Below are 15,188 nucleotides of genomic sequence, written 5' to 3'. Positions count from 1 at the left end.
GCAGAAGCAGAAGCAGGATTCCATGTCAGCGGCGGATGCGGGTGGGGTGGGATTATGTCAGTCAGCAGCAGCCTGGAAGACGAGTAAGTACATAGTAACGGGTGGTGAAGAATCAATTAACGGTATCCACTCCAGGTGGTGATCAGGGGTAGTCTGTCCTCTGCCCAAAGTGGATGCTTCGTTACAGGACAAGGGCGGCGGCGGGTGTGGCGTCAGCTTGCCGTGCGCAGGTCCCTTTTGTGATGAAAGAAGACTTTTGAGTCTGATCAGTCTGGCATATCTAATCGGGTGCGGGTACGGAGGGTGGGGGGGAAATCAAAATCGGGGGCAAGACTGGCGCTTAGAGTGCCCGAGTGCCTGAGTGCCTGTGGGCTGCTGTGGGTTGGGCACTTGGCCTCGGCTCGGCTACCTATTACCTTGGGGTGTGTGGGCGTGTTGGCCCTTCCAACACGGTTGTTGGTAGGACCGTTTAAACCGTGACAGAAACCCGGGAGGGGATTTGAAATTTGAAGACGGGACGGGTGCTGTGGTGCTGGGCTGCAACGGCTCGTCACACCGTCCGTCCGTCACGTCTAGTGTACGTTTTGGCCGGTTTAGCCCGGGTACCCGGGTACCTAGGTACGGATGACTGTTGCCTTGTAAGGGGGCAATAACCGACGGTCACCACCGCCGTTTATCACGCACTGAGTGGAAAGTGAGTGAAAGTGAACAACAGACTGGACTGAACCATCGCCTGCAGCTGCATTTGTTTACAGAAATATAGTTCCAGCCCAGTCTGACCACACGGGCAGGAAACAAACATCTCAAATTCTTGTCTCTTTATTATTCCCTTGTCTGCCGAGTTCAGCCCAGTCCAGGCTGTCTGTTAGCCTGCAGCGGCTGTCCAGAATTAGCAGTCAACCCCAGCCCAGCACCTCAGCACTGGACAGGCCGAAGCCTTCTAGCCCAAGCCTTCTAGCCGCAGCAGGCACCCCCTCTGGCCCCCTTTCACCGTGCTCCGTTCCGTGCCTAGGTAATAACGGAGGTACCACTCCCCCCCAAACCCGCCCCTAGCTAAGGTTTTTGGCGTTGTTGACCAACGCGGCAACGCCTCCTCCTTCGCCCTCGCCGCCCGTCCCCCGTCTCGTCCCCCGTCCCCTCCTATTTGCCTGCACCTGAGAGTGCCCGCCTTTTTTTGCCTGCCCCGTGCGCCCACCACCACACAGCACCACCCGCCTCGCAGTCTCCACTCTCCAGTCTGCCAGTTCGTCTGTGGTCTGTGGTCTGTGGTCTGTGTGCGCTGTGCCAGTGCCTCGTGTGGTGCCTCGTGCCTCGTGCCTCGTCTTACTCCATCTTACCTCCCATTTCTGACAAAACTTCGACCACCACTCCCATCATCCCCTTGACCCGCCATCCAGCGCCCCGTCTGCTGATCCTCAATAACCCCCCGAGTTGTCCAGTCCATCCATCAACCGCAGCCCACGAGGACATGTTGGCCAGCGCTTGAAACCCCGCCGTTTCGACTCGGACTTTCAGTCTTTCCCTCCTTCCATCTCTTGTGTGTGTGAGAAAGTGTGTTATGTGTGGTGGTGTCACAACTCCGTCACCCCACGTCCACCACCCACAACACTCCTTCCACCGCCGACAGGAAACGCGTTCCAGCCTGCTACACCCCAGCCTATGAACAACACCACTCCTCCGACGCGTCCTTGCACCCACACCAAGCCTTCGAGTCGAGTTGAGTGAGGCCTTGGCTGCCTGTCCCGGGTACGACTGCCGCCTCCCACCGGCTGTCACCGTCCATCTGCGTCTATCTGCAGCCAGCAGCACCTCGACACCCCGGCTCACCCACCCACGCACCGACACCTGCCGCCATCGACCGTCTGCATCTCTATCCCATCGAACTGTTCCTCCACCGCCCGCCCATCATGTCTGTCGTGCCTCCTCCAAAAGGCACGCCCGCCCAGAAGACTACAGAGATCCGCCGGCCCAGGGCCAACCAGAGGCTGACCGTCAGCTTCGACGACAGCGAGAGCGATACTTCCGGCCGTGCTGCTGCAAAACTCCAATATGAGCTGGGCTGCGTCGAGACCAAGACCATCACAACTACAACCACCACAAAGAGGTCGTATCCTCCTCTCTTCATCCGACAGCCGAGGCCCCTCGAGTCTCTCGATGTCAAGGAGTACCCCCTTGCACAGGGCCCTACTCCTCCAGACCTGAGGAAGTTCACCCTCGACCTGTCCGAAAATGACGACGAGTTCGCGTGGTCCTTCAGCGAACCCTCCTTCACATCAGGAGATATCCAGGTCAGCCCACCCTTGAGAGAAATCCGTGTTTTGGCTGCTGTGTGTCGATGTAAGTGCTTGTGTGTGTGTCCCTTTGCTGACTGGTCATTTGTTCAGCCCAAACCCCTCGAGATCGAGGACAGCGTCAAGTCCAGTTCCGAACGCGGAACGCCGGCTCCTGAAACCCAACGGCAAGTCCCAAAGTCCTCGGCCGAACCCCAAACTCGCAAATCCCGCCGCCAAGCATCCGGAAACCAGACCGCAACCGCGCCCAACAGGTCCTCTCAGAGGTCCTCCCGCAGCCATGCAGGCTCGTCAGTCTCCGACAGGCTCAGGAGGGCCGTCTCCCACGGTGCCAGGGAGAGAACCACTCGTCAGTCGTCTTCGTTGTATCTGGCCACCCCGGATAGATCCGAGGTCACGGCCGCGAGCGAGGTGCCCCAGCGGCTGAGGCCCCTGAACGCCGACCCGACCTCAGGCCCCGGCCAGAGCCTGGCCGCTTATGAGGCGGCGAGCCCGGCCGGCAGTGAATCCCACACCGTCTTCAGCAGCAATGTTGCTACCCCTCCCATCACAGATGCCGACGTCGAACCCTTTGCCGAGTCGCTCGACGACCTCTCACAGCCTCGCCCTTCCATCACAGTTGCGGACCCAGATGCCAGCCTGCCTAGCCCGAGGTTGTCTCCCACCCTGGCGGCCGCACAGTTGCACACGTCCGAACCCCAGGACGACGATGCCGAGGAAGACGACGAGGGCTCGAGCTTCTCGCGGAGCTTGACCAGGCCCTCTCGGCGCCGTTGGCTGGAGGAGAGCCAGGAGCAGGAGACACAGTCCACGCTCGGCCTGGAAATAGCTGATATGGAGCTGATGGCCGATGGATCCCCCAGCCAACGCGACCGTCAAGCCTTCGAACGCGCCGTCGGCCTTCTCGACACCCGGTCCATGCTCGAATCTTTCGATTCCATGCCCAACGACATGAAGACGTTCATGATGTACCAGTTCCTCCGCAGATGCCCCAGAAAGACCCTACACATGGTGGCAGACGTGGTGAACCCCGCGCTCAAGTGCGACTTTCTGAAGCAACTGCCTACCGAGCTCGGCCTGCACGTGCTGTCGTTCCTCGACCACCGCGATCTCTGCCGCGCAGCTCGTGTCTCCAAGCACTGGCGGACCATGATCGACAGCAACGAGACCGGCTGGAAGGAGCTGTTTGACCGGGATGGTTTCCAGCTCTCCCCCGGCGAGCTCAGGAAGGCCATCACCCAGGGCTGGGGCTGGCAGGACCCCGAGGGCGCCGAGGGCGCGGAGCTCGACCTCAGCCTGCAGAACCGCCTGACTTCGACCGAGGCCGAGCTCAGGTCGCCCAAGCCCGAGATGCCAAAGCTGCGCAGCTCGAAGAGGAAACGGGGAGTGCACAACTACGCCAACCTCGAGCGGACCAAACGGCGCGTCAGCCTTCAGGAGTCCAGTAAGGAGGATGCCCCGCTGTCACCGCCCAAGTTCAAGGCCGAGGGCCCCATCTCGGCGGCCAACGAGGCGGCCCTTTCCGTGCCTGACCCCCAGATCGGCCTCCCCTCGCTCCGGAGGCTGCATCTCTTCAAGTCCCTGTACCGTCGTCACTACATGATCCGCCAGAGCTGGACGAGCGGCAAGGTGAAGCCTGGGCATGTGGCCTTTGCAGCGCACCCTCGCCATGTCATCACCTGTCTCCAATTTGACGATGACAAGATCATCACCGGCAGCGACGACACCCTCATCCACGTATACGACACCAAGACCGGCAAGCTGCGGAAGAAGCTCGAGGGCCACGAGGGCGGCGTGTGGGCCCTGCAGTACGAGGGAAACACATTGGTGTCCGGTAGCACCGACCGATCAGTGCGTGTCTGGGATATCGAGAAGGGCATGTGCTCCCAGGTCTTTTACGGGCATACGTCGACGGTGCGCTGTCTGCAGATCCTCCTACCCACCGACACCGGTAAGGTCGGTCTCGATGGCGAACCTGTGATGATGCCACCGAACCCGCTCATCATCACCGGCTCCCGGGACAGCCAGCTACGGGTGTGGAGGCTGCCCGAGGCAGGATCTAGGCGATACATACAGACAGGGCCTCCCGCTAATGACGCAGAGTGCCCGTACTTTGTCAGGATCCTCAGCGGCCACACGCACTCAGTCCGCTCTATCGCTGCCCACGGCGATGTCCTCGTCTCTGGTAGCTACGACGCGACCGTCCGTGTCTGGCGCATCAGCACCGGCGAGGCTCTGCACGTGCTCCACGGTCACACCCAGAAGGTCTATAGTGTGGTCCTTGACCATAAGCGTAACCGCTGTATCTCAGGATCTATGGACTCCTTTGTCAAAATCTGGGACCTTGACACGGGCGCCTGCCTGCACAGCCTCGAGGGGCACACGCTGCTCGTCGGGCTGCTGGACCTGCGCGACGAGCTCCTCGTCTCGGCCGCCGCAGATAGCACCCTACGCATATGGAACCCAGACACAGGCAAGTGCAAGCACACGTTGAGCGCGCACACGGGTGCCATCACCTGCTTCCAGCACGACGGCCGCAAGGTGATCTCGGGCAGCGAGAAGACGGTCAAGATGTGGGACGTCCAGACGGGCGACCACATCCAGGACCTCCTGACCGACCTGGGCGGCGTGTGGCAGGTCAAGTTTGACGAGCGGCGGTGCGTGGCTGCCGTGCAGAGGGACAATCTGACTTATGTGGAGGTACGTAATATTATTACCAGAACATCAACAATGAACAGTCATTCTCGAACTGGTAGCTAACAATGCCTGACGCACAGATTCTTGACTTTGGCGCCGTCCGCGACGGCAAGCCACCGGAGGAGCTGGGCAAGCGCATCCTGCTCAATGGCCCGGAGGTGCAACGCCTGATCGAGGAGGAGGTCTGACGCGTCGCACATCATTGATGGGCCCACGGCCCACCTGGTTGTAGAGGTGTAGCCCAGAGACGCAGAACAGAGAGGGGAGGTATATTCCGCCAACCCACGCAACGACATAGGTGGGTTGGTCGGTTGTCTAATTCTGATGCAAAATGCATAATGGCATGTGGAATACTCATTATATCGACGGAGCGAGGGGAACGCGTGCATGGATTTTTCTCTCTTTTTTTTTACTCACTTTATGAACACACACACAACACCGACAGCGCGGCAAATGGCTGGGGACATCTGGAACTGACCGAACCACACACACTCAAAAAAGTTGTTTACTTGTACTTGCTGTTTATAGCGATACGGAGAACCAAGGTACATATATGTATGCGTCTTCTCTCTCGTTTTCATGTCGTTGGTGTTGTATGTTTGTGTTTTCCTGGCATGTCACTGAGAAGGAAGAGGATGGGACGGGACGGGATGGATGGCCGTGGTCATATTTCTGTTGATGCATACCCCCAGAACGAACGGACGGACGGACGGACGGGCTCTTTGTTGATTGATTGGTTCCTCTCTTCACCATATTACCACCCTCGTTGAAAATTATCGATCGGGAGTCAATACCGAGAGGGCTTCGTCTATACAAGATGGGCGGTCACTTTTTTCTTTTTCGCCTCCACTCCCACCGCTCTCCCCATGGGATGGTGGTCGCAGCAAATCTTCATCCACAACGGCGTTTATGGTCTGGTCTTGTTAGGAGGGAGGGGGGGAAGGAACCGAGGGGTTCATCTATCTCACTCAGTGCATTGATGTTGTGGTCAAGACTCGTTCCTCATCCGCTTTGCGCGCGTGTCGGCTCGGGTTGAAGTACCTACCTGCCTTCTTATCAATCATGGCGATATCTCCACTGCTGCGCACTACCGCGGTCGGTCTCTACTAGGTACTTATATGTACTTATCGTGGCTACGTACTGACTGACTGGTCGGGACTGGTCTCGGTCGGTCGGCCTTGTTCATCATGTTTTTTATTTGTTGTCTTTGTTAACGTCTAGAGGAATAATTGATGCATCATGATCATATATATCTGAATAATGATACCTACCTGCCCGTGTCGAGTGAGGTGGCGTGAGTTTGGGTGCTCAAGTGCTGTGTGAGATGGGATTTTGGGAGGTTTTGAGGTCTACTGTGGTCGTGGACTACGTACGGACTGGATGGACGCTGCCCACTGAGTGCGTTTTGCTCGTCGTTTTCGTGTGTTTCACATCGGGAACAGGAGCAAGCGTTGAACAGCCATCTACGTTTAAAGGGAGCTGGACGGTCCACGATCGTTGGTCGGGGCGTCTTGCACCTGTTTACTCACGGTGCTGGCTGCGGCCGGCTCCGAGTTTGGTCTGCGTCCCGAGGTCATGTATTCATTGCGTAGGATGGATAATACTGTCTGTCTCTGTAGGATACGGCCATCGTGTATTTATTCTTCCAACCCACGAGAAGGAAGGAAAGGCTACAGCAAAGTCATTCCCTCATGCGTGAAGCGTTGTGCGTGTGTGTAATTTCAAGCTGGATATCATCATTTTCAACCCTACCCCCCGACCCAAGGGATCCTCCTCCCTACAACGACCTCAAGGTTCGACCGACTCTTTGCCTTCGTGTCTGTCCATAACATCGCCCCAGAAGATATCATCTTCCCCCCCTCCCATCTGGTTGTTGAGTTGGTGCGATGCGCCTCACATGACGGTGCACGGGATCGGGATGCAGCAGCACTCGTAGCCGTCGCACTCGATGCACTTGGTCTTGCCGCTGCCGCCGCTCGCCTCGGCGGGCTTGATGATGCTCTCGATGGTCGAGATGGATGCGGCGCCGGGTCCGTTTGGCATTTTTGGCTTGGTGGTGGTTGGAGATGTGTTTGGTTGGCTTGGGGGGTTGTTGTGTTGTGTTGTTCTCGGAGGTTGTGGTTTGCAAGTCGGATCTTGAATTGTTGGCTGCTGGGAAAAGGGGCTATGATGTCAGCGGGTGGTCAGTCTGCTACTGCGTAAGAAGATCGGTGTGTGGGGAGGAGGGATGTGGGGGGGGGTGTGGGGATTTGGCTTACACGGCCTGAATATCGTGTTAGGCTGGTTTGGTTTGGGACGGTGATGTGGAACGGTAGGAAAGAACTCACAGTAGATATGCTCGTTGGTGTTGTGGTCTATTGATGTGATGTATAAATAACAGGGCAGGGTAAGGCAGCGTGTCAGTCGGTCGGTCAAGTCACTCGGAGGTCTCCTCTCACTCTGGAGTGTGTTTATCCCCAGCCAAGGTCCAGGGATCACGGTCCTTGTTTCATCATGGGCCCCTGTCGGTGGGACTTGGTTGCCCCACAATTGTCCCTCTCTGCCCCAGCTTTATGGTGGCGGCTGTGCCAAGGCTGACGTCGCCTCAGCTGCCCAGGTGTAGCCATCTGCTGATGCGAGTTGGCCGCGCCCCCCTTACGGAGCGAGAACTTTGACGTGAAGAATTTGGATGTTGGTATACACTTAAGAGGCTTAGCTTGAGGGTCCTATAAATGAAATTAATAAGTCAAAATTTATAGATTTCTTTGAATATCTGTATAAAGATAGGGTCTTTTCCCCCGTAAATTGTCAGTGCACCGACTATATCAGAGACGTGATCTATGCATCAGCCGGTTCACCATAGGGAGCACTCGAGTGTCCAACGGCACGGTATTTGCAAACATGTCTTTGCATACCTAGACACACTGAGTCTACGTACATAGCGGAAGTGGAGGAATAGCAAATCCCTCTTGAGGGATAAATTCGCTGTTGCGCCTCGTAAAGTGTCGGATCAGCTGCGCATAACCGATGCATTAGTCTGTCGCATTTCTTCGTCACACACCATTTCATGTGACAAGTTATAGTAAGCACTGTGCAGGCAAGTAGGCACAATGGACGCGCACTTGACGCGCGGATAAGCGCATGTTGCCAAGGCTTAGGCAGCTCTTCGAGTCTTTCGAAAGCTCCCAGGCTGGGCTGGCAAAGCCTGACGAGGTCTGACAATGTGGTTGAATATAGAAAGTCGGATGCATGACCCGATGGAAGATGTTTTTCCTCCGTTCAGCGATTACCACCCGTGGACCCTATACCTAGGTACGTGCCACTCGGTTCTCAATTCTCACACCAACCAAATCTTAGAACCCTTTGACGAGCATCATGGCCGCTTCAGTCTCCGCTTCCGACACGTCTCAGGCTTTTCGGGAAGCTGAAGTGGTGTGCGCGCGCAGAGGGGATCTTTGCGAATCCTGTCGCAAGATCAGCATTGATCGTCTATCTGAAGCCGGGGGTTACACCCATTCATGGCTGGATGTGCTCCAGAAGACATCCAGGTGCTGCATAGTATGAAGAAATATTTTCTACTTGCTCCTTACCGCGGACGGTCGATTCAAAATATACGATTACACGGGTCAAAACAGGATCCCGCCTGAAAGATGCTTGGTCACGCTGTCACTCGGCTTAGTAGACGCCAAATACTGCAAAGCTCGTCCTGATCATTGTCACAGGGCGGAGTTCCAATTCAAGTGCATTAAGGTTGAGGTTTTCGACACCCATCTCTGGCAATCGCCGGATGACGGAACTCATCCGACAATGATGGGAGACTCCAAGGGGGAATGGGCATATGCCAAACGACAGCAGCAGGAAATTAGTGCACTCCAAACTTGGATGCTGTGCCACACACGAGAAGGAGACCCTGCCATGTCCTTCGGGCTGCCTTGGCTGCGAAATGTGGAGTACACTGGCTCATCTGGGTCGATCAAAATTGCACGTCGATGGTTGCAACAATGCCTTGCAACTAATGATAAGGAGTTCGACGAACAATACGGTTTCCGAGATTATGTGTCATTGAGCGATGGCTACAACGTCAACAGTCTTAGACCTGTAACACCACTCCCAGCCGAACGACCCAGCCGCCTCCTTCAAATCGTGCCATGTGCTGACGATGCGGATAAGCCAAATGGATACTCAGTCAAGCTCATCGAGACAAACGGACACGAGTATAAATATGCGGCACTAAGCTATTGCTGGGGGAAGATGCCACCTAACATCACGCCTAAATGGGTGACTCAGCACTCTACTATCGACCAATATCGAGCGCGAATAAACCTTGGATACCTACCGGCTACCATAAGAGACTGCATCAAAGTTACATATCTTCTCGATATTCCTTACGTTTGGGTGGATTCTCTCTGCATTATCCAGCGTGACTCTGCTGACTGGGAGGTCGAGTCGGCAAAAATGGGTGGCATATACAGAGGCGCACACCTGACGATTGCTGCATCAAGAAGCAACAGCAGCAGTGGCGGACTTTTCAACTGGAAGGAAGGATCAACTTACCTCAGCCCTTTCGACGAATATCTCTGTATCGAGAGTCAATTGAGATCAGGCGAGAAAAGCTCCCTATACTTCGAAACCGCCATCAAAGGGTGGGACTCTTCACCAAGACGGCATCTTCTTCGTACAGAGGTCTACAAAAGTCCCCTATCTCAAAGAGCGTGGGTTTACCAGGAGCAGATGCTCTCCCGGAGAACGCTCTACTTTGCCGAGTCACAACTATACTGGGAATGCGACCATTGCCGATTGAGCCAGGATAACTCGAAGGAGGAGCACTGCATGAAGGAGTCAATCCGGAATTTCGTAAAACCGTTGTCAGTGCCGCTTCTTGTTCGGCAGTGGTATTGTGATGTTGTGGAAACATACACTAAGCGTGCGTTGACCTTTCCCAAGGACAGATTGGTTGCCATCAGTGCCGTGGCGAAAGCTTCGTACATAAGTCGCCACGTCAAATATTTTGCAGGTCTGTGGGAGGATTCCATCCTTGCAGGTCTTTGCTGGTATCGAAACAGCAGCGGTAAAAAAGACCAGGCATCTAGTTGTCCATCCTGGTCGTGGGCCTCACAGATATCGAGCGTGTCGTATGAAAAGATGCTCAACAGATACACCTCTGACGAGGAAGTGAGATGCGATGGAAAGTATGATGATGAAGAATTGTCCTTCCGAATAGATGATGATGATCCTTGGCTTTATCTGGCCAAGGTTCTGAGAATCCAGGTGGAATCGAGCGAGAAAAATCCATATGGACATATCCAAATGGGCCAGATTGTACTGCGAACGTGGGCAACTGAGGGGAAAGTCACGCGAGATGTATCTGGAGAACCCAATCTCTACTTTGAGGGCTACTCAGGTGATGGTGAAAGAACTCTTGTCATTTCAGAGCAGCACGCCCAGAAGGACAAAATAGGCCGGGCGATGTTGGACGACGACGGTCGTGAAGACCAAGACGTTCTACTTGCGATGGTGATTGGGTGGAGGGGATTTTGGCTGTTCCTTTTACTGGATATTTCTGACGAGAGTCAACCAGAATATAAGCGCGTCGGACTGGGGATAATGGAAAAAGATCACCGGGGGAGGCTGAATTTCGAGGGGGCTTGGGAAAAACGGGACATTAAGATTATATGAATGAGGAAACAGCCTGCAAGGAACGCTGGTGGTTTCGTTTCTAATTTCCATACATCGTAGGTCGTGTATTCATACAGCAGTTAAAATGAGGACCTAGCGTTTAAAAAATACATATGCTAATAACAGTGTAGAGAGAATACAATACGTAGGCACATGGCCTTAGCCTTGTGCCGTATGGATAAGGTTAGGAGGTATCGCTCCTAACAGTATTGCTAATCGTCGATACGAGTAGCCCAAGGGCTGGATACTAACTGACGGTGAAAGATTCCGAATAATCGAGTCGAATATCGAAGAGGGTCTTTGTTTTGACTTAAGGATGCCCACGTGTTCTGAAATCGCAACTTTCCAAGGTTTCCAGGGCCTTAAGGGCCGGGAACGACAACCAGATCCTTTACAGAATTCAGTCGCCTCCTCATCAACATGGCAACATTCGAAACATACAATCAGTCTAAATCAGGAGCGCCGATCGTTCTCCATACTATTCGGTCCCCGGACGTTCTGCCTATGCCGCGTTTTGAGGACGAAAGGCTGCGAGTGGGCGACCATGTATGGAAGCCAACAACATTGAAGGGACCAAGAACCTCTCTTTGCCATTCACTTCCACAGGTTGTACGCTGTTCTGGATTTTATCCCAGAAAGCCTCAATTCGTCGGACAGAAAGGTTCTCTATGTACGAGTCTCTTGAGAGCGGTACAAGATGAGCATGGGCACGAAAGGACCCAGTAGGACACTGTGTACTTAAAATATACCGAGGGGGGAAATGAGAGAACGCTGGAATGTGGAATAGCTGGGCCTATAAACCCTCTTTATTTATTAGGAAAGGAAATGGTATGTATCTGGATCCGGTAATAATCGAGAGAACGGATGTTCGCACCCGCGAAAACGGATAGTACACCCGCTATGAAAATAAGTTTATAATTTAATTATAAACTTAATTTAAATAAATAATATATAAAATATATATATTAAATATCCTTTAAATTCTTATTTTATAATATAGTTTTACTTCTATTCTATATATATCTAAGAATATATATAGTACCTTTATATAGTAGTAAGTATTTAAAACTTAATACTTAAAAAGAATATAATGTTAATAATAATAATTATAATATAATAAGTATTTATAATTTTAACTTTATAATATATAAATAAAGTTAAGAGGTATTATTTTAATAATAATATTAATTGAAATATTATAAAGGAGTTATATAGTAAAATTAAATTTAAAAATAGTTATTATATAAATAAATTATATTAAAGAAAGTTTAACTAAAAGTTATCCTTTTAAATATATATATATTAATAAAACCTTTATTAAGTAAGCTAATATTATAATTTTTATTAAAATATATAATTATTAACTTTAAAAGAATTTAAGATAAAGAAATAATTTATAATATACTATCTTTAAAACTTTTATAATTAAGCGTTAAAACTCTTAAATAAAGTTTTAAAAGTAATTTATAAAAGGTAAAGAAAGAGTATAATAAACTTATCCTTCTTTAAGTTTATACTTTTATTATTAATAATTATTAACTTTTATATAAAAATATAATAGAAATAAAGAAAAGAGTAGATTTAAAGTTTCTTTATAAGAGAATTATAAAGATATATATAAAGTTATTAAAGACTTTATATGTAAGCTTTAAAGGAAGAAATAAATAGTTAAATTAAAAGATAGTTATATAATATAAAGGAAAAATAATATAGCTAAAGTCTCTTATTTTATAATAATATAAAATTTAACTTTATAATTATTATTATAAAATTAATATTCTATAAATAATAATAAATTTTAAATTTTATAAAAAAGTTATATTATAACTTTTCCTTTAACTTTAAATAAGATTTTTATTTAAGTATAAAAATAAAGTATTTAATTATTTTATATATTCTTATAACTTTATTAGAAACTAACTTATAATCTAATAATTAATAATTATATATTAATTAAAAATAAAAATAAAAATATAAATATAATCTTTAATTAACTTTAATTTTATATATATATATACTTAAGAAATAAAATTAAATAAAAGAATATTTCATATTATTATATACTAATAGATAACTTTTAACAAAATTTAAAAAGGGTATAAGTGAGTGTATTATCTATTTTTATAGGTGCGAATATCCGTTCTTATAATCAAATCTATTTGTAATGAAAGATTAACTAGGAACCACATCTATGAATAGAACTCTAGGAGAGAAGGGTTCCCCCAAACCCAGAGAATCTACCGTCTAGTTATAAGTATAGTTGAATGAAAATGGCGATGGGGTCCCTTGTTATTTTTCTTTCGTGATATGAGCGTTGAAGCTGAGGGTCCGGCTGCTGGAAGACCCGGCATTGGAAGATCGCCGCATCCCGACCAGGCAAAGACAGACGACGTCAAGGGAATTTTGTTATACATGCGCAAGAGCGACAGGTATTCAGAATCATGTCCGGGATCCTCTTCGCTCTCGGCCACTTTCGCGATAGAACGACAAGGTTTCACAAGACTTCTGTCATGGTCCGATGGCGGCCGCATCAGCGCTCGGGACCGGCCAGAATTCTCCATACATAAAGAATGCCATCTAATGCACTTAACGGTTCGCGGGAAACAATTGAGAAAGCGAAGGATACCATTTATTGCATTAAAATATGATTCATATTCTTCAGGGGTCTTGTGCAATCAGATGGATAGTACTGCAATCAGAGCCCCTTGTACAGAACGTCTCTCAATATGCAAATCTTTGTCTACCCTCACATGCATGTCCCCGGAAGTATGCGGAATAGAAGCCGAAGTAGAAATGAATGCGCCATGTACATCCTCGGACATATAGGAGGAGGAGTGAAACTAGATAGTATTTAATTTAAATATTATATTTTTAATTATTTTTATTAAGTGGTTTTAATATTAATAAGATATAATGAAATGCTAGTTATTATATTTATTTAAAGAATATAACTTTAAGTTTTAATACTTTTAAAATTATGTGGGGCTTTTAGATGGAAGGGCTTTAGTATTACCTACTGCTCTAGTAGTAGTAGTAGGTAAGTGAACTTCGGGAAGCCGAAGCCCACGGATACCCCGCTGTGATTTGAGGGGCACTTTCCCCTCGAACGCAAAACTGATTGCGGATTCCATACCTAGATACAAGCAAGGAGCGAGCTTAGTACGTATTGCTAAACCACGTGCTGAGATAAGCGTCAGTCTTTTCAGTCACAAGATGTCAACCGTTGTCAAATTCCCTGGACAGATTTCTGCGTATCTATTTCTCTCCCGAGGAGCAATCGGATGGGTGTTCCAAATCAATGATCACATTGCTCTCAAATATGCTCGGACGCCGGATTCTGAAGAATTCGCCAAAGAGAATAACATGTTTGATATTTTCGAGAAGAATCCACAACCACACTGCCCGTATGTCATTCGAAGCTTCCTACGCCTCCCAAACGCCAACTTCCTCGCCTTTATGAGCGGTGGGTCTCTCGACGACCGCTTGAAGTCAAATCAGATCCGCGATGAACCTTTTGGGCGGGTCCTTCGTGTGACAAAGAAGGAGCCAGTCAAGCTGGTAGAGCAGTGGCTCAGGGAGCTCTGCAGTGCGGTGGTCTGGCTAGAGTCTCTAGGCTACGTCCACGGCGACCTACGCCCGAGCAACCTTCTCCTAGATAGAGACCATCTCAAGCTAGCGGACTTCGACTGTGCCGAGAAGATTGGTGAACCTTCGAGCGGGAATGGCGCCCCATGGGCTCGGCTGCTAGGCGAAGATGCCGATGATGTAGGGGGTGAGAGGGGCTCGTATGGGGTCAACGGGGCGAGAACCGAACAGTTTGCCATCGGGTCTAACCTCTACTGCATGCTATATGGCTTCGAACCGTACGAGGATAGGGACGATCGGGGTTCAGTGATTATTGACTTACTCCAGGGCATGAAGTTCCCAGAGCTACAAGATAGGCGTTTGGACTCTATCATCGACCGGTGCTGGAGAGGGCGCTATCAGCAGTTGAAGGATTTGTTGGAAGAAGTAGAATCACTTGGTGACACAACGCCTTCGTCGGACACAGCAACCATCTCAACAGAAGACTTCGAGAAGTGCCGGAAAGATTGCGAGACATTGGTCAAAGGCGGATTGTTAGGGAGTCCTTAAAAGACAAGAAAGAGGCACGTGTATCGATGGTGGTTAACCAAAGGGGGGGGGGGGAGTCATGATGATTCCAAGGTTCCTTGGGGTCAGGGGTGCGATTAGTAACTTAGTAAGTAGTATAAAGAAGGTTGGTATACCAAGGTTAAATGTTGCCCTACACTATCCGTGTCTTGCCTTATGAATATCCGAGCTTATTTACAACGAGTTTAAGTTAAGTATAGATAGACAAACCAAGCTAATCTTCACCTTGGATTTGGCCCACCATGTGACGGTACGGGCTTATAGACCGCTCGGATAGCCAACTGGACGAATTAGTTATCATGGTTTTTTAGCCGAGCGGTCTATCGCGCCAGCATTCCGTCTCAAACCATTCACTCACATTGTTCAAGCGAGAAGATCCTACCTGAGACCGGT

The 15,188-nt window shown here is 49.9% G+C and overlaps 3 protein-coding genes across 3 annotated transcripts; 2 read left to right on the top strand and 1 right to left on the bottom strand.

The window, feature by feature from the left end:
- The first annotated feature begins 818 nt into the window (after positions 1 to 818).
- On the top strand, positions 819 to 6,236 carry KVR01_000459 (uncharacterized protein). The gene is made up of 3 exons (XM_044786349.1): positions 819 to 2,288; positions 2,385 to 4,991; positions 5,069 to 6,236. Exons 1-3 carry the CDS (start codon positions 1,908 to 1,910, stop codon positions 5,174 to 5,176), a joined length of 3,096 nt encoding a protein of 1,031 aa, XP_044650408.1. The 5' UTR covers positions 819 to 1,907; the 3' UTR covers positions 5,177 to 6,236.
- A 306-nt stretch (positions 6,237 to 6,542) lies between these two features.
- KVR01_000883 (uncharacterized protein) lies at positions 6,543 to 8,000 on the bottom strand (the record flags this gene model as incomplete). Its single annotated transcript, XM_044789793.1, has 3 exons — positions 6,543 to 7,152; positions 7,247 to 7,489; positions 7,883 to 8,000. The coding sequence occupies 3 exons, from the start codon at positions 7,998 to 8,000 to the stop codon at positions 6,737 to 6,739; spliced, it is 777 nt and encodes a 258-aa protein (XP_044650832.1). The 3' UTR covers positions 6,543 to 6,736.
- Positions 8,001 to 13,856: 5,856 nt separating this feature from the next.
- On the top strand, positions 13,857 to 14,637 carry KVR01_000777 (uncharacterized protein; the record flags this gene model as incomplete). The annotated part of the gene is made up of 2 exons (XM_044781905.1): positions 13,857 to 14,506; positions 14,565 to 14,637. The coding sequence occupies 2 exons, from the start codon at positions 13,857 to 13,859 to the stop codon at positions 14,635 to 14,637; spliced, it is 723 nt and encodes a 240-aa protein (XP_044650726.1).
- Positions 14,638 to 15,188: the final 551 nt, after the last annotated feature.

Source organism: Diaporthe batatas, assembly GCF_019321695.1.
Source record: "Diaporthe batatas strain CRI 302-4 chromosome Unknown Contig00001, whole genome shotgun sequence".
Classification (NCBI taxonomy): Eukaryota; Fungi; Ascomycota; class Sordariomycetes; order Diaporthales; family Diaporthaceae; genus Diaporthe; species Diaporthe batatas.
Note: the sequence above shows the minus strand (reverse complement) of the source record. Positions and strands in the feature narration are given on the sequence as shown.

What these genes read in the sequence shown, in the direction of transcription:
- KVR01_000459 (XM_044786349.1), top strand. Translation starts at nt 1,908, where the DNA reads ATGTCTGTCGTGCCTCCTCCAAAAGGCACGCCCGCCCAGAAGACTACA. An exon ending in TCACATCAGGAGATATCCAG is followed by an intron (nt 2,289 to 2,384) that starts GTCAGCCCACCC and finishes TCATTTGTTCAG; the next exon opens with CCCAAACCCCTCGAGATCGA. An exon ending in ACAATCTGACTTATGTGGAG is followed by an intron (nt 4,992 to 5,068) that starts GTACGTAATATT and finishes CCTGACGCACAG; the next exon opens with ATTCTTGACTTTGGCGCCGT.